The sequence below is a fragment of the Cajanus cajan genome, chromosome 9 (assembly GCF_000230855.2).
Source record: "Cajanus cajan strain Asha chromosome 9, NIPB_CcT2T_4, whole genome shotgun sequence".
Classification (NCBI taxonomy): Eukaryota; Viridiplantae; Streptophyta; class Magnoliopsida; order Fabales; family Fabaceae; genus Cajanus; species Cajanus cajan.
The window spans coordinates 26,106,986-26,131,959 of NC_138525.1; the positions used below are offsets into that span (position 1 = coordinate 26,106,986).

Consider the following 24,974-nt stretch of genomic DNA (forward strand, 5'->3'; position numbering starts at 1 on the left):
ATTTAATTTATAAATTCAAATGAATTTATGATCATGCTTAACTTTTCATCGAGATTCTCTATAATTTAGTCATAATTTAACTAATAAAAAATAATGACATATTAACATAAATGTATTAATAGTAAAAATATGGATTAAATATATTTTTAATTTTAAATATTTGTTAATTTTTATTTTGTTCAAAATTTTTTTTATGGTTTTAGTCTCAATTTTTTTTCAGGAACAAAATTTTTTTACCTTAGGACCAAAGTGTTGGTGAAAGATAAGGTTCAAAGACTTGAAATGAAAATCAACAAAAAAATTCAGAGACTAAAATTATTAAAAAAGTTATTCAAAGACTAAAAAAAATCAAAAAAATTCAAAGATAAAATATATTTAATAAAAAAATATTTATTTATTTAAAATTTTTATTACTTAATATTTTTAAATAACAGAGAACTCATGACAAACGAACATAATTGTACAAGAGAACATTAACTTATCTTTAGCAAGAAAAAGAAACTAATTCAACTTTTAAATATAATAACAAAAATATGATTTGAAAACAAATGAACATAATTATACTAGAGAACATTAACTTATCTTTGAAAAGAAAAAGAAACCAATTCAACTTTCAAATACAATAGTAATAATATGGTTTGAATGGACATATGAGGTTATACTATTAACTAATGAAAAGCTGTTGTTAATATGACTTTTAAAGTAGTTATTATAAAAGCTAACACATTTATTATAAATGGAGACATATAATTGAATCATGGTATAAAATTACTTTACATTATTAGTACAAAAACTTTTCTCTTCCAAAAATATATAATAAAAACATAAACCATACACAAAAAGTGGTGAAAGGTGAGTTGACATAGTATGAATTAAAATTAGGTGTTTATTTCTTGTACCTATAATTTTATATTATACATTATTTAGTGACGGATCTACATAATAGTAAGGGTGGAGAGATATACACTCCCATTTTAATTAAATTATTAGTATATGTGTAATAATATGATATTTTGTACCTTTAATTTTATATATTAAATTTATAATGATTACTTTTGATATTTAAGTTTTGTTCTTTGAATATATGATGATTATTAATTTTTATTCTCTTAAAAAAATTGTCCTCACTAATCCAGGATTTTGGATCTGTCACTACACCTATCATTTTTAAAAAAAAAGTTAATGTTCCTAAAGTACCATATAACTTTTTTTATTTTGGACTGACCAATATTAAAAATGTGTTTCATAACACTCATTCTAAAGTTTTAAAAGTGTACTTTAAAACACTCAATATAAAATGTTAAATTGTTTCAAAACACATATTTTAAAAATATTACAAATATATTTCAATTTTTTTTTTCTACAATGAAAATTTTTATATAATTTAATTTTTAATGCAAACTCCTTCGTTGAGAAGATATCAAAATGTGTTCTAAAATACCTATTTCAAAATATTAAAAATATATTTCAAAATATATTTTTTGAATTGAAAATTTTGATAGACTTTACACTTTTTTTTTACGAACTCATCCTTGGAGAAGACATCCAAAGTGATAACATAATCTAGAAAAGGATTAACAAAACATATTTCAAAATATATTTTTTGAATTGAAAATTTTGATAGACTTTACACTTTTTTTTTACGAACTCATCCTTGGAGAAGACATCCAAAGTGATAACATAATCTAGAAAAGGATTAACAAAACATATTTCAAAATATATTTTTTGAATTGAAAATTTTGATAGACTTTACACTTTTTTTTTACGAACTCATCCTTAGAGAAGACATCCAAAGTGATAACATAATCTAGAAAAGGATTAACAAAACATAGATTTATTTTTTTAAAGAAAGTTTCTCTCAAATTCTCACATACCTAACTACTAGTGATTTCGATTTTCAACATCCCACCCTGTGGATCCATTTTAGAACTAAGAAGAAAAACAAAAATAAAAATGAAAAATTTAATTTTTTTTAATTCTTTTATTTCGAGTGTGATTTGAAAAAGATAAAATTAAAAAGAGTCTCATGAAGTGGGAGAAGGTTTATAAAACTCTTACTTTGTATCTCTTTTAAAAAAATATTATATATATATATATATATATATATATATTAAATTTAACTCAAAAGTCATTTTTTATATTCTTAAAAATTTATTCTAAAACATTTATCTATAAAAAGTATGTAAATATAATTTTTTTTTCAAAACTCATATTTTATTTTTTATTTTATTTTATTTACTAAAGATATTATTACTAACTTTAACAAAACTTCACTTTAAAATTTATTTTTATATCTAAAGCTATGTTGGGCCACCCTTTGGACACAATCTATGTAAACAAACTCACTGCCACATACGTTCCTTTGTAATCACATCAATGTAGGCTTAAATTTTTAGTGGTGTAATTCTTTTAATTTATAATTTAATTATATAATATTAAAATTAATATAATGTATTAAAATTAAGTTAATTTCACCTTATTTCATATATATACTTGCACTTTAATAGAATAGAATTTAAATTTTAAAAAATCACCTAATCATAAAATTGGTTCGACTTTAAATAAAAATAAATCTAACCCAACAATAATATTTATGTTATTGGTGGTGTTTCATTGTACCACCAAATCACATAAGAAATAATTTTCTAAGTAAATTTAGTTAGTAAAAAACATAGCACAATTACATGTAATAGAATCCACACCTTCCAATGTCTAATTAATAAATCTAGCTATTATTATATACCATTAGAACAAAAGAATCATTTGGTGATAACAGGTGATATTAAAAATATAAATTATATTTATATTTTTTATTTTTAAGATTTAATTTAATTTAATTATTTTAATTAATTTAGTTTAATTTTTCAATTTTTAAAATATATTCAATTTTGTCTGTCTGCTTAAATTATCATTAATAATATTAATGAAATAAAACGAATTGACAATACTAAATATTTTCTGAAATTAGATAATTAATTTAAACTATTTAAAATAATATGATCAAATTAAATATTTTAAAAATAGAAAGACTAAATTAAATTATAATTTTTTTAATAAATTTGTTATTTTTTGACTAGATTAATTTTAATTTTTTTTATATAATTTCTTTATTTTGTGATTATTATTTTTTATTATAAATATTTAATTTTTTGTTTTTCATAATCTTATTTAAGTAATTAAGTCTATTTTGATGAATCTTACTCAATTTTAATATTTTTTTTTAAAAATTGGATTGAACCATCTCATTCAATTGATGTGATCGTGGATGTGGTGTGTTCCATTAGAAAAAAGAAAAACTGCTTCAGACTAAGCTGGTAAATTTTTTTCTAACTAATCTAAAACCAACAAAAAAAATCAGGGAATAAAAAAAACATTTTTATTTAATTAAGATTTTAATTTGATCTAATTTCTTTTAAGACAAATAAAACACTTATTTAATATTACATATAAAGATTTTAAAATTAATTTATCTCTTTATCCTTATAATTTCAAATTTAAAAAATAGATATTTAATATATAATTATATTAAAACTATTTTAAATCTCTTATCTCGCCTTCAAATTTCTCCAATACTAAAAGAGGGAGCTAAAATTATATGAAGGGAGTTTCACTTCTCTTCCTTTCAAATTGAACCAATTTTTTTTTTTAAAACTCTTCCCTTGTCCTCCCCTCCTATCAAATATTATGTAAATTTTTAAATAGTTGTTGGTCTATGAATATCAGAATTTTATTTTATTTTTACCATTTTAGATAAAGATTTTCAGTTATAAAAAACTTTATTACATTTCCTTAATTGTTTTTATAATTTGAAATAAAAGTTAGTTTTAATTTTATGTAAAATCGGCATATTATTTTTGTGTAAGCCATTATTTGTTACAAGTTAGATATTTTAATAATTATAAAAAAAAATATGCCGTACGTCTTTAATAGAGTTGATGTTTTGATCCGTTACTCCTGTTGGAGGTGTTACGGATTGACGAAATTATAAATATTTAGATTTAGTTATATTTTTAATCTTTGTAAGCTTATTAAATTTTGATTACAATTTTTTTTTTCTTTTTTAAGATTTGAAATCATTGTTTCTGATTCTTATAAAATAACTGAATTTAGATTTTAGTAATTATTAAAATATATGTTTTTAATTTTTTTCCTTTCAAAATTTATTTATTTTTGTCTCTAAAGTTCATTTTAAAATCAATAGATAAATAATATTTATTTTAATAATTTTAAAGAAAATTCGGAGTATCTTATGCTAATTAACACGGTTATAAAGTGAGTGTTATATAATACTAGATATCAAAAGAATAATTTTTAATATTTCTAGGAATGAAAACAAAATTTATAAAACCAATAAACACATTTTACATGGACTAAAAATATGTTTATGTTTCAATTATGTGTAAGTTAGATACAAACTAAATGAGTTTAATTAGCACTAATTTAATGAAGAGAGATTGAAATAACATGTTCATGCTTCTAAGTTAGAATCATGTAGTGTTCATTGTAATTCTTACGAATTAAATTATGTAAAAGTTGAGTAGAGAATTCGGATATTATATATTATCCAAATTAAAGAACAATGCTAATTAGAAAGATGACCAATTTAAGACATGATGTATTACAATTTTATCTATAACTTCCATTAAGTTTTGAGAAGAATAAATGGTCAAGATTTTGCAAAATTGACCATGCCTTTTTTCTGCCTAAATAGAATAAAATATAAAAAAATAAATTATAAAAAAGAATCACGTTCAATGGCCAAAAGAAGTAAAGAAAAGATGTTGTTACCATTATTATCGGCAATTTTTCCTCGTTGGCTTAAACAACTAAATTTTCTCATGCACATCTTTGTCCCTAATTTCTAAATCTGAGATTCTTGCATTGCTATCAATTTTCATTGCCTTCAAGCTTTGCTGTTCTTCTCAGTATCGCATAGGAGAAAGCAGGTTCATTTTCTAACAGTTCTTCTCTTTTATATTTTGCCATGCAAGACAACGTGACACATATTTTCTTAAGATGGTTTACAAATTGAATAATATAATAATGAGATAAGGTCCTTGGCCTAGAGAGTGTTAAAATATTTTGATAGCTAGGGCATTAGATGAAAGTTTTTAATATTCTGTTGTCATTAAATGATGAAATTTATTTGGAGGTTGTGGCACATGCAAAAGCTGATTATTTTTTACGTCTAATAGACACAATTTGTGATGCTATAGCTCACAAATAATTTGTACTTACAGATAATGTAAACATTAAACACTGAAAATTCAATGATTTAACATAATAGTTAGACTCTCTAAATTTACACATTATGGAGACAATTTATGTGAGAAAAAATCTATATTCAATCTTTGTTGTGTGTAAAAATCCATTGGATGAATATTATAAACGAGATTAGTCTTTAATTCAATAAACTAGAGAAAACCTGTGATGGGAAGAAAAAAAAACAATAACACATAATGATATTTTGACACATTATTATCTGTTGTTACATTATTCAAAGAGTTCCCTAGCTTAAATTTCAAGTATTTGTCATCATATTCAAATTGTTTAAATCAAGTGACATCTAATTGTGTCAGATAATATTATTAGAAATTTTATGTTTAATCATTTATAATTCTATTGAATAGAATTGCTTAAAAAATTTCTACATCAAACCTTACTTACTACAAGTACAAAAGGAGGTAAAACTGAGGTGAATTGTTTATATAACATGCTTCTCACTAGCTGTTATATGATAATTTTACTTACTCCATTGATGTTCATTGTGGTTAAGGTTCCAAGCAATTGAAAATGGGAAATCGGAAGACAGAAGAAGAAAGGATTGAAAGAGTAATTCGGGGTCTTTTAAAACTTCCTGACAATCGAAGATGCATCAACTGCAATCTTTTGGTATAAAATTATTCTTTTGCAATATCTAGCACTTGGACTCATACGTGTTCTCTATGGCCATTTTTTTTAACATAAAAGCAAAATTTAATGTAATACTTCTGAAAACTAGCTAACCATCATATTGAAATGCAATTTTTAATTTTGAGGAGTAACATATGCAAGGGAAGGCTATTTTGTTTTATTTTCTAGTTTTTCTTTTGAACACAAACTAGTTCCTAAATATATACATAATGATGGTATACTAGGAGATATTCATATGACACTTGTGGAGAAAAAGATGACAAAACATCGGTTAAAGTGATTTGAACATGTAAAAGAACAAATTACTAGAGATACATCGGTAAAGACATTAGAGGAAAAACAAGAAGGACATTAGAGAAATATGTCTGTAACTTTCTCGATTTGCTAACATTGTTTATGCAAAGATGTTTTATTTGCTGCTATTTCATTGTTGTTACTTTGATGATTGTTGAATGTCTATCTAGTAAGGATGATTGCAAGAAGTTCACACGGGAAAATCAAGTAGAACAAAAAGAGTAACATACAAAATGAAAAATATACTAGAAAAGGTTAGGGGTGAATACCTCACCAAATAGAACTAATAGTTCCTTTAATTAAGGGGGGTGAAAAGTATTTTAATATAGGAGAGAAGGGAAAAAGAAGAAGAAAATGGTCCCTAATTTGATTTGATTCATTTAATTTCCATGTGTTTGTGACATGAACTTTGAGAGAACCGACCACAAAAGCTAACTCATGTAATTGGAGATCTAAAGGCCTAATAAAACTCACACTAGAATTTTATACTTCTAATGTGGGATTCAAGTCCCATACCTTGCAATGAGATCCTAACATCCCACCATCCCTTTAACTAAGTCCTGGGTGAATACTGCAATGTGAGAAACAGAGACAGATCTACGGGGCAAGCAAGGGCCCTAACCCCCCTCTCTTCCCGAAAAAAATCAACATATACATATATAAAATTATTTTATATTTTATTTATATTATATTATACTATAAATATAAGAGTTAATCACCTATACAAGTTTTTTACTCAAATAATATATTTTTAAAAAATATTTACCCAAATAGCAACTGTGCAAATTTATTTTCCCAACTAGCACTATTTACTTTTTATGTATTTTTAAAATTTTTTTCGTTGTAGGTGTAGGTTATCTAAGAATTTTGCATTTGGAACGGCCCGTTCTGCAACCAGAACGACCCGTTCTGCATGCAGCCTCGTAGTGTTATTTTTGCATCTGGAACGGCTCGTTCTTAAACCAAAACGGGCCGTGCTAGAGTTGAGTTTTTCACATAACCTAAATGTTGGAATGACCCGTTTTAAACTAGGGATTTTAGCCCTTTTTTGTAGTTTGGAACGGGCTGTTCAGCTTTTGGAACGACTATGCTTTTCTATTTTTATTTTTTTTAATGTAATATGAATTTTAATGTTTAGTTTATAAACTATTATAATTATACATATTTGGACATGTTTTCGTAGTGTAATGTGCAGGTTATCCATATTTTTCATTATTAGTCACAGTTTGACTCATACAAGTTTCGAATCTATTAAGACAAGGTCCCATTATTATCATCTCGTGTTTTTAAGTTTAAGACACTATAGTTTCATACTTCAAAGGTGTTTCCTTTAAATCTAGCTTCAAACTTAGCATTGCAGCGAACACAATTTACCCTTTCAACACAAACACAACGTAGTCTGAAAGAGTAACATCAAGTAATTAAATTTATTGAATATTAACATTATAAATATAACTAAATAAAGTTATTAAAACTCATTACAACAATAAAATCAATGGTGACGGGAACTAAATCCATGACCAATATTTGAACATGTCTTCCTAGTGTGACTAGAGGTGTGACAATAGGAATAAATTTTTACACGATTTTGTTGTTCTCTAATATCCATCTCTGTTCTAATCCTTCGTATACCTTTTCAACTTGTTGTAAGGTATATATGGGAGACATGTAGGTTTGATAGTTGTGATGTGCATGTAAGCATGAAGCGAGCAAGGGATATGAACTTTTTGGAACTTGCCACAATCACACCATATTTCATCTAGCCTGCCTCTTTGAACGAAAAAATTGTTGCAACGAGTGTATGTGGCCATTATCATGGAACAAATTGGCAGATTTCGTGTTTTCTTCAATACAGAATTAATAGACTCAACTAGGTTTGTTGTCATGTGTCTCCAACGTCATCCATTGTCCCATGCTAGTGTCCTTTTTTTCCTAGGAATGTTGTCTAACCATTGGGCTGCTTCAGCATTAGTATCTCTTATTATGTTGTAATAGTAAAAGAATCTAGGTTCAGTCATCCCATAGGCTGAAAAAAAATAATTAAATAATAAAAACTAATTATTAAATGTTTTTTTAAAAAAATTAATGATAAAATTACCCATGTTGACGACATCCTTCTCCAGTGCTGCATTTTTGAATCGTCGCATGAAGTTTTGTGCAGTGTGTCGAATACAATAAACATGAAAAAAATTATTTTCTGTCTAACCACTTCCATTTCTTGAATATGCACTTCGAATAGCCTCATTGATGGAACCTTCAAGTGAGAAAGCTCCATGGATGCTTCAAAAACTTCTCCTCGGTTCCTTGTGGTTGATGCAAGGAGTAGAAAACAATGAAGAGAAGCAAGTGTAGCCGAGAGTGAGCTTCCAATTCCTATTAGAAGCAAAGCCAACCTAGCTCTACAAAGAGAGAAGCTCAAGTAGAGAAGGAGAAAGGATCATAGAGGTGACTTTCGGTGGGAGAGAATTTACAAGAATGAATTCTCATATATTTCCAAAAGTGACTACAAATCCGGCCAAGGTGAATTTATAGGGAAGAAAGTGTAGTGAGCAAGTTTGGCTTGACCCAAGGTTAAGTTAAACCATACCATGGTTTAACTAACCTTAGGCGCCAAAATTTGAATGTTTAAATTCAAATTTTGGTGCCAAATCCGGTCACCACCATGTGCGCCTCACATCTACATGTAATTTGGTATTCATTTAGGAATCATTTCGGTCACACTATGTGCATGTGTGCACATGGCCGAAATGCCTACTAAATGGAATACTAATTACATGCAAATTGAAATGCACATGCTAACCTAAATTAACCCTAAATTCACATGGCAATGAAATGAAATTCTTAATCTAGGTGGCCAAAATACAAGGCCCAAAAATACAATACAAGCCCAAAGGCTCAAACCTATACTACAACCTATTCTACTTGGGCTTGAGTTAAAAGCCCAACTAAAGATGACTATGGGCTTCTCTTGAACATTGGCCCATTCTTCATGCATCCTCTTGGCCATAGCCCTAGTAGTTGGGCCTTTGGCCCATGGGCCTCCATCACTCATGAAGATCAGAAATTAGGCACAAATCGTCTTGCGGTGTTACATACCGCCTTAAGTTCTTAAGAAAAAAAAAAACCATGCATCGCTAGTTTCACCTTCAACAACAGCAAATGCAATAGAAATTATGTTGTTGCGACCATCTTGCGCAACTACGACCAATAATGTACCTTTGTATTTGCCGTATAAAAAGGTTCCGTCAACTTAACAATTGGTTTGCAGAAGGCAAAATCATCAATGCATGGTTTAAAGGTCCAAAATAACCTTTTGAATATAATATTCCCCTCTTTCCCAGAACGGGCCTTCCAAAGCCAGAACGGCCCGTTCTAAACTTCTAAAAAGGCCTAAAAACCTAGTTTAGAACGGCCCGTTCTGGTTTTAGAACGGCTCGTTCTGGGTGTTAGAACGGCCCGTTCTGACTTTTGAACGGGCTATTTCAGATGCAAAATTAACGCATGTTCAAGCAGAACGACCCGTTCTGGTTGCAGAACAGGCTGTTCCAAACGCGCGAAAAAAATAAAAAAAAAAGTGAACAGTAAATGATGCTAATTGGGAAAATAAATTTGCAAAGTTGCTATTTGGGTAAATTTTTTTTAAAAATATATTATTTGAGTAAAAAATTCTCACTATACACTGTCAATATAAAGTTTTTTTATACTGACAACCAATTATATCTTTTAATTGTGTCATCTCACTATAAACATATTATAGTGACATGACATAATTAAAAGATATAATTGATTGTCGGTGTAAAAAATTTTACACTGCCAGTATATAGGTGATTAACTCTAAATATTATATGTTGCATGTTTATATAAAATTAGGAAAGCACCTTTTGTACTTTTCTCTAATAACTTTTATTTTTTATACTTTGTAATTTAATTTTTATTTAATATTTATTATTAAACTTTATTTCCTTCCGACCTCCTTTCATGGATTTCTGGATCCGTCGTCTCTGGTAGGAAACATGATGGAGGACTCTAATACCAATTGATAAGAACTTCAGGAGAATCACACACAAAAGCTAGTTCATGTAGTTAGAGAGCCAAAAGCTTTATAAATCCCACGCTAGAATCCCTTACTTCCAATCCACAATGGGATCCTAACAGTTTGTAATTTTCTTTTTCTGTTTTTTAATTTTTTAATTTTTAATTTGTGTTTTTAATCCAACCATTATACATTATTCTATGGTCAATAAGATCTCTCAAACTCTCACAATAAACCAGTTCTTTAAGTACATGTTTGGTTCCACATCCATGATTCACTTTTAACCAAGAATCAAATTAAAATTGATGCAAAAACAACTAATTATTGCTTCCAGTGATCTACATCCAACCCAAATTGACGTGAATCGAAGCATCTCTAAATGATTTATGCGCTTATTGTTGGATAATCTTAAATTTCTAGAGATATCCGAGATATCCGAGATATTCGAGATATCCAAGATATCCGGGATATCCGATTTAGTTATCTGGAATTATTTGATTTTGAGTTATTTGGTATCAGATTAGATAAGATAGTTTTTTGGTAAGTTTTGATTTGATAAGATATTTTATTATCTTCTTGTTAATTCAGTACGTTGTACAATGGCTATTTAAAGGCCATCTCTTATTCAATAAAAATCACAGTGAGTTGCTACGATCACCCACAATTTTAGTGTTACTCGTCTCTCTTAGTTTTTCTACAAATTGGTATCAGAGCTATATGCTCTGAGTGCCGAGTGTGAGAGGAAAACAGTGTGCGCCTGTGAAGGGGGAAGAAAGAAGAAAGAGAGAGTAATGGCAAAGGTTGTGAATGGAATGACCGTACCACAACTGTCAAAGAAAACCAATTATGATAATTGGTGTTTACAAATGAAGACCCTGTTGGGTTCCCAAAGTCTATGGGACATAGTGGAGAAGGGGTTCCAAGAACCCGAGGAGGACGAAGACCAATCTGTGGCTCAGATTGCCACATTGGAAAAGACACGAGTGAAGGACAAATCGGCTTTGTATTTTTTGTACAATGCCGTGGATGAGTCAGGTTTCGAGAAGATTGCAAACGCTGCATCTTCAAAGGAAGCATGGAAGATCTTAGAAGTTGCGCACAGAGGTAACCACCGTGTCAGACAGATCCGACTTCAAACTCTCCGAGGAGAGTTTGAGAGTTTGAAGATGGAGGATAAGGAACAAGTATCCGAGTACATAACTCGGGTGGAGAAGGTGGCTAACCAACTAGGAAGGAATGGGGAGCCAATGCCAGCAAGTAGAATTGTGGAGAAAATCTTGAGATCATTAACAGATGATTTCGAGAGTATTGCATGCGTAATTGAGGAGTCAAAGGACTTGTCAGTTCTCTCAGTGGAAGAGCTCGCTGGGTCACTCGAAGCCCACGAACAAAGGAGGAGGAAGATGAAGAATACTCTTGATCAAGCATTACAGGCGCAACTTGATTTGAATGAAACTCGGAACACTCAGGGCCGAAGATCAGGAGGACAAGGACGAGGTGATCATGGAGGACGAGGCAAAGGACGAGGTGATCATGGAGGTGATCAAGGACGAGGTCGAGGACGAGGTGACCATGGAGGTGGACAAGGACGAGGTGATCGTAGCCAAGGAAGTCAGCCGAGGTCCGAGGTGGAATGTTATAAGTGTGGCAAACTCGGCCACTACGCAAAGGAATGCAGATCGGCAAATTGCTACAACTGTGGCAAATACGGTCACATAGCAAAGTATTGCCGAGCTAAAAGCCGAAGTGAAGAAAAAGGGAAGAATCTTCTCACAGAAGAAGAGGACGAGGAAGCAGGAATTTTGATGATGACGTAGAGCTCGGAGACCAAGCTACGTCCGAGTTCTGCCTCCGAGGTCCAGCTAAACTTGAGTTGCGTCGAGAGATCAACAATTGAGCCTCCAAGCTCATATGAGAAGTCAGAAGCCGAGCTTGATTCAAGTTGCCTAAACAACTCGGTCTGGTATTTGGACACTGGAGCGAGCAATCATATGTGTGGAGAAGAAAGTTTCTTCAACGAACTCATCAAGGAAAAGGCTGGATTCGTGTCATTTGGGGATGATTCCAAGGTGGCGGTAAAAGGGCGTGGAACCATCAAGTTTATGCAGAAGGATGGACGAGTTGGAGAAATAAGGAATGTCTACTACGTTCCCGAGCTTAAGAATAACATCTTAAGCATGGGGCAGATGATGGAGAAAGGAAACTCGGTTCTGATGAAGGATCGAGTGCTTTATTTGAAGGACAAGCATGATCGTTTAATAGCCCGAGTGGAGATGAAAAAGAATCGGATGTATAAACTGGAGATGAACATCATTCAAAATAAGTGCTTAAAGCTAGACGTGAAGGATGAAGCAATGATGAGGCATTCTCGTTTTGGGCATTTAAACATTGGAGGTTTGACCGAGCTATCAAAGAAGGAGTTGGTGCATGGACTACGTGGTGTTGGGTATTCAAGAACAAGTTTTCCGAGCTCGTCCGAGTACAAAGCAAAGGAGCAAGACATCTACAACTCCACTAACGAGTTACATGTAGTATGTCTATTGACAAGAACAGAAGACATAAAATCTGAAGAGGTGGTACTTGATGAAAGATGGAAGAAAGCAACGGATGAGGAGATCGGATCAATTGAGAAGAGTGAGATGGGAAGTAAAGCTGAGCTAGTTGAGGAGTTTAAAGAAGTGAAGAGGGAGTTTGTGATGACCGATTTGGACATCATGAAGTACTTTCTGGGTTTAAAGGTGGACCAAAGAGCAACGGGTATTTTTGTGTCCCAAAAGAGGCATCGGCCACCTCGACGCAGGGGGTGCTGGACGTTGCATGGCTCGCGGGGCCATGGTACACAGAGGAGTATCGCGCTCTGGTGGAAGAAGCATCGAAATGAAAGAAGAAGGAGAAATTTAAGATTATGGGGGAGTTTTGTTGGATAATCTTAAATTTCTAGAGATATCCGAGATATCCGAGATATTCGAGATATCCAAGATATCCGGGATATCCGATTTAGTTATCTGGAATTATTTGATTTTGAGTTATTTGGTTTCAGATTAGATAAGATAGTTTTTTGGTAAGTTTTGATTTGATAAGATATTTTATTATCTTCTTGTTAATTCAGTACGTTGTACAATGGCTATTTAAAGGCCATCTCTTATTCAATAAAAATCACAGTGAGTTGCTACGATCACCCACAATTTTAGTGTTACTCGTCTCTCTTAGTTTTTCTACACTTATAATTAGTAAATTTTCCATTTCAAGTGTAGAATTTGTGTTAAATTGTGGTGCTTGCTAAATTACACCTCTAACTTTCCATGTGTTTATAACATATATGAGCATGAAACATTTTCATATCTCAATATATCTAACATATAACATTGACTACTCTTATGAATCAGGGACCACAATATGTGTGTACAACTTTCTCGACATTTGTCTGCACAAATTGCAGTGGGATACAGTAAGTATTAAATCATTTTGCGTGTTTGTTTCTCACAGATTAAGGCCTCTGATGGATTCATATATATTTATTTGAGTAGATAGTCATTTTGGTTCTGAAAGTGGTGAGCGTTGTCAAAGTAGCCCAAATAACTAAGAAAATATCAAATAATTTCATAAACTCAACTACTTATTATTATCACTTTGTTCACACATTTTTTGAATTTTGGATGAATTTGATTGTTAATATATATTTTGAATAGCTTATTTGATATTTTTTTTTTAGTTTTAAAGATTAATATAAAAGCGTATTTTGAATTAAGAGACCAAAATGACCATGTACTCGTATTACTTTCCTTGTGCACTCTATCCTATTTTCACTTCATTTAATTGTGCACTGAAGATTGATTTTCTGATCATTGTTCATAGTTATTTGTGTGTACTTACTATGTTGTATCAACTACAGTCGAGAGTTTACGCATAGAGTAAAATCCGTGTCAATGGCTAAATTTACTCCAGAAGAAGTCACAGCCCTTCAATCAGGTGGCAATGAGGTATGCATGATCATGCTACTTTTTGGCTCAAATTTCAAGCTACTAGTAATTTGGTGACCAACATCTAACATTAGTCCATGCACAGAGAGCAAAGCAGATTTATTTTAAAGAATGGGATCCTTTGCGTCATTCTTACCCTGATTCAAGGTAATTTTCCATTGCTGTTGTTTGGATACAGATTAGAAGTGTACTCTGTAAAAAAAAACTCTTTATTTTTGACAGAAACTTTCAAAATTTCTTTTAAGCCTACATATAAGCAGACTCAGCTTATAAAAATAAGATGAAAAGAGCTTTTAGCAAAGTCATAAGCCTAAATAAGCTCTTCCAAACACTCCTTATATATTTTCAAACCTGCCACGAGTATTCTCAGTCCATTGGCCAGCTAATCACATCCATTATACATGAACAAACTCTTATTTGATAAGATTGAATAAATGCTTAATTATGCTATTTAGTATTTATCCACATGTACCTTATAGTAATATAGTTCATGTAGCTTCTCTTCTAAACCAAATCTTTGCTTCCAGTAACATGCACAGACTTCGAGATTTCATTAAGCGTGTCTATGTGGAAAGAAAATTTTGTGGTGAAAGTTGTAGTAGCAGTCTTCCTAAGATTAAAATGGTAAATTTTATATACTCTTCTACATCATTATCATGACTTTAACAACAACAGATGATTGAAACTGAGTTCATTTTGGTGCTTTTTGTATTCAGAATGAGAAGGAGGAGTCCTATGCAAGTAAGAAGAGTAGTACATTTCGTCTTGAGTTCAGAGGTCTTAATTCAAGTCCTGGTCCAAGAAATGATGACGCGAGTTTCAGATATTTATATGATGAAAGCAGAAGTCCTAAATATACACAAAAGTATTCAAGGCATGGTGGCCAAGCCAGAAGTCCAATAAAATTTGAAGTTGTTGATGACAGGTTAAAAGATGAGGAGCGTAGAAGTCGCAGGCTTTCAAATATAGAATCAAAGCTAAAAAATATTTCAATTGATGGTAAGAGGAGTGTGGAAATAACCCCACTCCCTATTCCACGTCCTTTGGGAGATATATTAAAAGAGAATGCTCCATCTCTACAAGTTGGTGAACCTCCTCTTATCATGCATTTAAGTGTTCAAGCATGTGGTTTCATAGCAATGTGACCCCTCACCCCTACCCTCTTTTTTTTTTGAGCTTCCTGTGATGCGCTTGCATTAAATATGCCATCAAAGGAATGTTGCTATCTGAAGGAAATATCAGAAAAACTAATTCTTCTACTAAGTGTCTTAGTTTATCATGCATAATTTGGTGTTGTCTATGTATTCCTCTCATGATTTTGATTTCTCAATGTACTTTCGCATGATGTTGAAATTTTTTATTTTATTTTATTTTATTTTAACAGAATAATCAAGAACATTATTTTTGTTTGTCATACATAGAGTCCATATTTTAGGAGACCACATTGCAGTTGAAGAATGTTAGAGACAGTCTTTTTAGCTTTTTATTATTGGCTGAAATACATTAAAAATCACAAATTTTATGAGTCTCGTGTCATAGTTAATATGTCTCTCTCCTTATTTAGTGGTAGGATTCTTTAAAATTTGTGATTTCCAACCAATACTTGAAAGATTATTAGCTGAGAGTGTTAGAGAGAGTACAGATACTGCTAGAGAGAGTTTGCTAGCATTTCTCCATTGAAGTTTTATGACGTTATGGATTACCACTTGAACTGAATCTTTGATAAATTTTAATTATAAAGGTCACACATTCTGGTGGTGGGGGTTCTGTTGAGGAAAATCCATCCGAACAAAAAGCTAATAATCCAGAAAGCATCATTGATTTGAGTACCGAGTCTCAGGATTCTCATGCTGCTGTTGGAGTTGGACAAGAAGCACCACATGCAACACAATCCAATGAAAGTAACTGGGCCGTATTTGATACTTCAACAGAGAACAATAATCCTAAACCTCCAAATACAAATACCATGAAACCTACAACAGAGGCAGCATCTGAAGCAGCAACACCTGCAAAAAATCCTATAGACCTTTTACTTTTTGAATTATCAGGCCCCGTGACTCCAGCGACTGGTGGCATGTCACAAGTCCAAAGTGGTGATAACAATGATCCAAATCCAGCAACTACAACAGTAGAAAATGCTAGTATTTGGGACTTACCAACTACTTCAACAGGGCAGACAACTGCACCACCCAACAATACTAGTGTTTGGTCATTTCCACCAACCCCAGCCACTGAGTTAGCACAACCTTCTAATGAAGTTCCTCCACATACTGAAGTTTCACATGCACATAAACCATCAAGCATGCAATACCTTCCTTCTGTATCGGCAGGTTGTAGTTCAACCACACAACCAAATACTGAAGCTTCACATGCACATAAACCATCAAACATGCAATATCTTCCTTCTGTATCGGCAGGTTGTAGTTCAACCACACAACCAAATACTGAAGCTTTACATGCACTTAAATCATCAAACATGCAATATTTTCCTTCTGTATCGGCAGGTTGTAGTTCAACCACACAACCAAATACCGAAGCTTCAGATGCACATAAACCATTAAACATGCAATATCTTCCTTCTGTATCGGCAGGTTTTAGTTCAACCACACAACCAACAAATTCACCACTCAAACATGTAGCTTCAAATAATCAGGTGAGATATGCTTCATGGCTTTCTTGACATAAAGCATTGAAGTCTCAACATTACTGTCAATTTCTTTGGTAAAAATCTAGCTTATACCATTGCATCATCCTACAACAGGAAGTAAAATTACCAATAAAATTTTCTAATGTTATATATTGAAATGTTTAGAAGAAGCAGATGCCAACATTGTCTTGGTATTTGAGAGCCTTAATTTCATTTCTTCTTGTCTACTTACTTTGTTACTCATCTTGTTCTTTAATTTGATTACAACCAGGCTCCTACTAAAAATGACTCTTCATGTGCTGTTGAATTATCTTCTCAAACTACCTCAAAACCTACTCAAGAAATTATGCTTGACGTTGGCTCCCATCTCAGTAAAGTAGAAACCGGGTCAAGTGGAAGACAGGCACTTCCAGAGGTAACAGATGTAGGACCTGTTTGGATAAATAAACTTTTCTAAAAACACTTTTAAAGTTATAAGAGAAAAAAATGAGAAGAAAAAAAATGAAATATGCTTCTTCGTAAGCTAAAATTAGCTTATGCATATGTTAATTTGTAGAAACTCTCTCATATAACTTTTTAAAATATTAAAAATAAACTTAAACTAGTTTTAGCTTATAGACAAGATTATTTCATTTTTCTTTCATATTTTTTTCCTACCCATAAATTTCTCTGAAAAAGTTTATCTATATAGGTCAGTAGCCATCTGTCACAATTTTTTTTGTTTTTGTTTTTTTTATAAGACGAAAGAACCTTGATGCATGAATATATTCTTTGTAGGACCTTTTTACATCAAGCTTCTTATCTGGCCCTGCACCACTTGCAAGTTGGATGAATGTTCAACCTCAAGGCATGGGATATGGCATGCAGTATTATCAAGTAGTACCATTCTATGCAATTCATTACCAACTTTGTCTCTTTTGTTGGTTTAGATATGGATTTCTGATTAATTGATATGATGCTTCATTTACAGCCTCCCTCAGCCCTTCCTTCTGTACCAATGACAGCAAACCCCTTTGAATTAACTGATGGAAGAAGTCTAATCCACGCCTCATCGGTATGTACAGAATAAAACTGATTTAATGTAGTAAGTTTTGATGCAGTTCCATTGCAAACAGTTTTAGCTTGTTCCTGCAATTAAGCCTGAAATTTCTGATGCAATTCAAAGCATAGAGTAAGAAAGAAATAACTCTCAAGTTGGCAAATGAGAAAAGTTTTATATAATTCAGAGCCATCGAGATGAAATAATCACATAACTAAAAGTAAATGTATATCAAGTCCAGCGTAGAGTTAATCCCTATACCATCTTAATGTATTATTTCCCTCTTGCATTATATTGGTCTACGTTAATGAGCATGCAGGATCCAATCCATCAATACATTACAATCAGTACAGTTGTTTACAAGTAGCAACGCTATAAGAAGGGCTTACTTTTTGGCCTGAGATATAAAAAGTTTTATGTTGAGAGGATTTAACTTGTAATTGTATTCATGAACCTTGTACCAAGTACCAACTCTACGCTGTATGCCAAAAACTTGTTGATACTATTGATTGTTTTGAGTAAACATGAACACATTGTGAAAAAGTGTTAGATTTTGGTACTAATTTATGACTAAATTCAGATTATAGAACTTTAATGCTACTTTATATTATGTTATTTTTATTTTTTAGGAAAATGCGTTATCTGATCTTGTGCTCTCAACCTCTTGTTTTCCTTACTTAATTCTTGAATAAAATTTGCTCCAAACAACCTCATTGGCATGTATTGTTTATCTTGAAGTATAAGTCTTCATCACATGCTCTTTCTTCAGTGTTATCAAGCTGTTTTCTTTAAATTACATTTTTGAATGAAGCCAATAAATTGTTTTAACCTTCAAGACTGGTTGTATTTTTCTATGTATAGCTTCCTTGTATGGCATCTTTGCATGGTGTACCGCCAACTGTATCACCCAGAACAGGATTAATTCATGCTTCAAGCGTTGGGTCTTTGGTGTCTCAGTCCCCATGTTATGGATCCCCAATTTCTATGGGTATTGTCCTAGTTATCTTCCATTTCCTTTGAAGATTTTTTCTTTATTTTCTGTTGTCATGATTATTTTTGTTCACTCTTCTCAGGTGTGTACATTGATCAAATTAATAAAGAGGAGCAATCCACAGGGTAAATCCTATTCTTGTATAGTCACTGGATTATAAGCTATGAAGCATGTTACCAAGCTAGATTCTCTTCATCTAAAACAATACACGAGCTATTTCTTATTGTTAGAAAATTGCCTAGAATAGACATAAAAAAAATAACTTCTTTTTTGGGTCTAAAGCAAGGGCTTAGACCCTCTTATGTTTGAGCCAGCCTAAGTTGGAATAGATGTAAAAAATAAAATACACTCCAATGCAATTTGTTGGGAATTCTTACTCTTGGTTCTTGGTGATTAAAAAGTGGATACTAATGTTAGAAATTATCATTTTGTATATTTTGGGCAAATTTAGATAAACTTCTCCAGAAATATTTCTTGAAAAAAAAATAAGAAAGAAAAATGAAATAATTTTTTTATAAACTAAAATTAGTTAATGCGTAATTTAAAAATAAGTTTTTAGAGGGACTGTATAAGAGAGTTTCTCATAATTAACTTATGCATAAACAAATTTTAACTTATAAAGATGTTCATATCATTTTTCTTTCCTATTTTTTCTCTTAGAAGTGCTTTTAAAAAAATTATCCAAACAATTTTTTTTTTCTTTCTGAGGGATGGTTTTATGTTTACAATCATGAGTTATTTTCCGAAGACTTCACGCCTTTCTCATGAACACATGTCATTCTTATATTTATGCTGCCAAATACTACTATGTGTGTATCTTTCTGCATATGTTTATTGTTTAAGGTTTCTTAATGATAAGATGATATTCTCAGTTGAAAATCTGAATCCTATTCTAATTGTAACTGCTTTTTAATATTCTGTAGACCACAAAGAACTCAGAGCTTCAACAGTATGACTGCTTTTGAATCTCTAGACCCCATTCAACAGTCGAATAGGGCATACACGAACCCCAAAACTGCACATTGCTTCTCCAACACAAGTGGAAACCCATTTGACTAGTTTAAATAACTTTCCTTACTATGTCCACCACGAAAATTGGATCCAGAATCACTATGATCCTGTCATTACTGTACCAAGTAAAGTTAGTTTAGTTACCTTTGTAAATTGCAATGTAAATATAAACACATGGTATGAACATATTCCCCTAGTACATGCAGAAAAGTTTACGCACAGGTGAATCTCACAATGCTTGTAATCAACTTATTTAACCATACAAAGCAAACCTGCATGATTGTTACCTGTATTTATTGGAATTACATGTAAATTTTTACATTTCTTTTACATAACAATACAAGTAAGATATTTTCTTGCTCATCATGGGTAGAACTTAGGGATGGAGAAATGAAATGATATCTTTAGCTTTAATTGTTGCCAGAGTATTAGGCTTTATAGTAATGTTGACTTGATTTCAAAATATAATGGTGAATGTTGTTACTGGTAGTAAAAGGTTCAACTATATAACTTGGTTATTTTTTATTTTTGTTATTTTGTTATTATTTTTTTTTACAATTGGTAGGACTTGATATATATAATGAGGAGAGATTTACTTATTTTAAAAGTAAGTTTTGGTAAACTTACTTTATTTAGTGTGTTTTTGTTTTATTGATAGTACACATTCTTAGACAATTAAATGGAGAAGTATGTGAGAGGAAACTTTCAAATGGACGTACTTTTGTCTTTTCCAAATTAAAAACCAAACACACTCCTAATAATTTATATTCTACATCAAATTTCAATGATCCAATTGTTAAAATAAAAGTTTTTAATGTATATATGAAATTTACAAATTTTTCAAAAAATTGAAAAGTATATTATATTTCATTATATAAATTTAAATCAACATATAAAATATTTTTATGATTATCTATCAATTTGAATTAAGGAAACAAAATATCAAATAATTTCAATTTTTTTATAAAAGATTCTAACTTAATCTATGTATTAAGAATTTTTAATTAAATAGTTAAATTCTTAAAATTTGATATAGAATATGAGTTACTACCAAAATTTACTCTTGGAGTAAGTAGATTCTTTCTCATATACAAATAGAGGAGAGATCAAACAATTCCTAGAGTAATTTTTTATAAAGTTACTCCACTCAATAGCTCATTGAATATGTTGAATTTCAACAATTCAGCCATTAACTTAAAAGTATTTAATGAATAGATTAAGTCTATATATTTAAAAAAAATTAAAAACTATTTAATACTTCATTTTATTAATTATAAAAATATTTTATACGTTAATATGAACTTATATAACAAAATAATATTTATCTGTTTTTATGATTAACGAAACGAAATATTTAATAATTTTTTAATTTTTTAAAAATTTGTAAATTTAATCTATATATTGATAATTTTTAATCTAACAGTTGAATTATTAAAATTTAATATATATAATATGCTACTAAGTAGATTAATTTTATCAAGAATTATTCTTGAAATCATTTTATCCTCTTATTATAGAGCATCTACCATGACATTAATATATTTTAAGAACATATATACCCTCGCTGCTAATATCTTTGAATGACAAGCTATATAAGCTTTCTTTCTGTTCGTCTCCCTTAGGTTGTAATTTTAATTTTTTAGTCAATATTGTGTTACTTGTACAATGTCTTCAATAGTGAAGGTACTGCAATTATGTCTATCACTGTTGGCCAGTTAAAACCAATATAAAATTGTCTACAGTTCTCGCAAATTGAGCTATATGACAAAGCATAACAATTTTAGATTACTTTAATACCATGCTTCTAATTGATAAAGAAATTCGATTCTAGAGAAAGGGACAGCCACTGCAAAATCTATACGTTCCTAGTCTCTCCCTATATGATATTCATGACCATGATTGAAATGTAACACTGAGACCTCAACTAGCATAGTTAACACAATTTGTAGTTAGAGATAATCAAAATATTGAACTCTAATGATTTATAGATCAATCATAGGAGTATCTACCTATATATAAATCTAGAAAAGCTAAAGTAGGAATATTGATCCTCCTTGCCATGTTAAATTCTTGGTCTTTTATTTATTAATTTATTTTATATAAACTAAGTCCTACATCATAAAAATAAAAAGTTTATAAAGTAAATATACATGCTCCATTAATTAGAGAACTTTTGAATGATAACTAAAAATAAAATTATAAAAACTTATACCCAAAGTAAATAATATCAATACTATCGTGAAGTTGTGAGTGTAAATAACAAATAAAAACAATAAGATATAATAACTCTTTTCTTGATAAATATATCCCTTTCAAACAAATACAAACCCATCACATAACCATAATATTTAAGTCATATAAGCAAGATGTTCTCAACTTTTCTTCCATTGCCTCTTCCAAGTTTCTTCACTTTCACTCATAGCTAGCCAATGTTATTAGCATTTTCTTTTTAATGATAATCACCTTTTTCTTTAAATTATATCTTGATTCCTTTTGATAACTTTCTTTTCACCTTTCCAGATATGCAATCATTTTGATTTCACTAATCAAACACTATTTCTCTAGCACTTTTTGTTTTCGACTAGTTGTTCTATTCAACTTGACTCAAGCTAGAAGGAGCTTTCTCAACTGATCTTATTTTTGCCATGATCGCTTGGTCAAGAGAATCACCCTAAATCTTGCCCTTCTCAATTTCAAAGATCACCATTGGTTTCTTTACGTTTAACATCACATTACATACTTAAGCTTTCCCTGTTACTAAACGTTGTCAATAAAAATAGGGAGTGAGGCCAAGTAAGTTAACTAAAAAATTAAGGGCATGTAATCTAGGTAATTGTGGTGAAGAGAATATGCTTTGGGAGCATGCACTTTAGACTTGGCATGTGCTTCGAAGATTTTAACCCTATAAACCTCTTGCCCTTTGGGTAAAGGATAGAGGAAAATTTTGAATTAAAAACTTACAATTATTAGGCCAGAAATGAATGTGGTGTGAAGAACGATAAGAGGAAGAACCGTGTTATATATTTCTAAACTCAAATGAACATTTTATTTGTTGTTTTTCTTTTAAAGGTTGAACACCTTTTTGGGGATTCTTACTTTTGTATGCTGTTAATATTTTTTTATTCGCAACTTTCTACATAAAATGGATGAACAGAACTCTAGGGTAATCTAGCTGAGTGGAAGTTAAACGATTGTGATTCATTCATACCATATATTCCATGGCTAATCTTTTCACAAAAAAGTTATCTATTCTTATTCCTTAGCTTAACACGTTAGAGATATTATTTTGTGAGAGAATTGACATGTATGAAAAACAAATGTTGAATCTCTTCTTTTATTCATTGACAACCATGAAAACCACTTTTAATTAGATTTGACATTGATTTAGAGTTGAAAGTTGAAACAAACAATCGGAAAGGTGAAACTTTAAGAGAAATATATTAACGTATAAAAAATTTACTATAAAATATATAAATATAAATATATTTGATATACAGTAACACATAATTTTAATATTAATTTTAAATGAGATTTAATAATATATTTTGTATATATATCACTATAACCTACACATATATTTTTTAATAATATACACTATAACAAAATTTATTATTATCGACAATTATTTAACAGTAATAAATTAATTGTCTCTATTTTATTATTTATTAAAAATATTAATAACTAATAAATAATGGTCATTAAAAGTATATTTACATCATACTAAAATTTACTGTTAGCGACAATTATTTATTGAAAAAAACTTAAGTTCTACTTTGACTAAAAATAAAATAATTAAGAGTATGTAAGTGGATGATAAGTCTCACCTTACAAGTTTGTTTTGTAGGGTTGAGTTAAACCTAAAATTTATTATTCTAAGCTGGTATCAAATTACTCATCATTACCAAACTCAATAGTGCTAAACTTAAGGAAGTGTATAGAAAAAATCCAAATTTCACATCGATTATTGATAAAATAATTAATTAGGAGATAAGACAATTATAGAAGACAACCTTCATCTTACAAGTCCCACATCGACTATACCAATAAAAAATTACTAATATAGAAATATTGATAAAAGATTTTACAATAATTTTTATTGTCAGTAAAAGTTCATTTTGTTGTAGTGATATATCAATATATATTATATCTATAATATAGATAAAAATAATTTAATAATAAATATTATATCATTATAAAATATGTATTATTGTGTTAGTATTTGACAATTTTTTTTTTGGTGAAAGAAAAAGAAAATAACACTACTATCTAATGGTAATGGTTAATTCCTTATGGTTTTTGGGCGAATTTCAAAAGTTGAAATGGCATCATGCCCCATTTATGTTGCTTAGTTGCAAAGGCTTTTCAAAGTACACATTTCATGTATTCGAGCATCCAATCTTCAATTTTATTCGAAAAAAGGATCATATTAGCTCAAATTGAAATGTTATATTCCTTCCGTTGTTTTCTCTTTTATCATGGAAGCGAAATTCTTCCCATTGACATTGACAAGAGTCCATCCTCCGTTCAACAAAAAATTCTTGCCATAGATTCTGTAGCTGAAGCACCTTCATGGTAACTTAGTAATTAAATGTTTCATATACATGAAGGGTAGAAAAAGAAAATTCCAGCAATAACTTCAAGTTGCTGCCAACTATACAGCAATTTGAAACTCAACCATATGAATTATTAGCCTTAAATACAAACAAAGGTAAAGAAATTGAAAGAAAAAAAAAACCATTTTAGGAAACTATCATTCTTGAAACTCATCATCCATGCTGTTTTATGTAGAAGCCACTACTAGAAAATTGTCACATAGTGACACACTCTATAATATAATATATATCATTAAAAATTACTTTTATAATCAACAAAATAAATACAATATATATTAATATATTGATAAAAAATATGTAAATAGTTTATAATGATATATAAAATATGTTATTAAATATCATTAAAATAATGCTAAAATTATATATGTAATTATATATAAAAAATATAACATTTTTTATAGTAAAGTTACGATTACACTAGACAACAACATATTAGATAAAGAACACCAAGCA

General features: G+C 30.3%; 1 protein-coding gene across 1 annotated transcript; it reads left to right on the forward strand.

Annotated features, from left to right (window-relative positions):
* Positions 1 to 4,760: 4,760 nt before the first annotated feature.
* LOC109788832 (uncharacterized) lies at positions 4,761 to 20,522 on the forward strand. The gene is made up of 14 exons (XM_020347662.3): positions 4,761 to 4,946; positions 5,777 to 5,892; positions 13,627 to 13,688; positions 14,133 to 14,220; positions 14,306 to 14,367; positions 14,748 to 14,844; positions 14,937 to 15,302; positions 15,962 to 16,873; positions 17,139 to 17,282; positions 17,645 to 17,743; positions 17,838 to 17,921; positions 18,768 to 18,894; positions 18,980 to 19,022; positions 19,821 to 20,522. Exons 2-14 carry the CDS (start codon positions 5,794 to 5,796, stop codon positions 19,954 to 19,956), a joined length of 2,319 nt encoding a protein of 772 aa, XP_020203251.2. The 5' UTR covers positions 4,761 to 4,946; positions 5,777 to 5,793; the 3' UTR covers positions 19,957 to 20,522.
* The last annotated feature ends 4,452 nt before the right edge of the window (positions 20,523 to 24,974 follow it).

Coding starts and splice junctions, on each gene's coding strand:
- LOC109788832 (XM_020347662.3), top strand. CDS start 5,794: ATGGGAAATCGGAAGACAGAAGAAGAAAGGATTGAAAGAGTAATTCGG. Junction 17,744..17,837: donor ATGGCATGCAGTATTATCAA/GTAGTACCATTC, acceptor CTTCATTTACAG/CCTCCCTCAGCCCTTCCTTC. Junction 18,895..18,979: donor TGGATCCCCAATTTCTATGG/GTATTGTCCTAG, acceptor CACTCTTCTCAG/GTGTGTACATTGATCAAATT.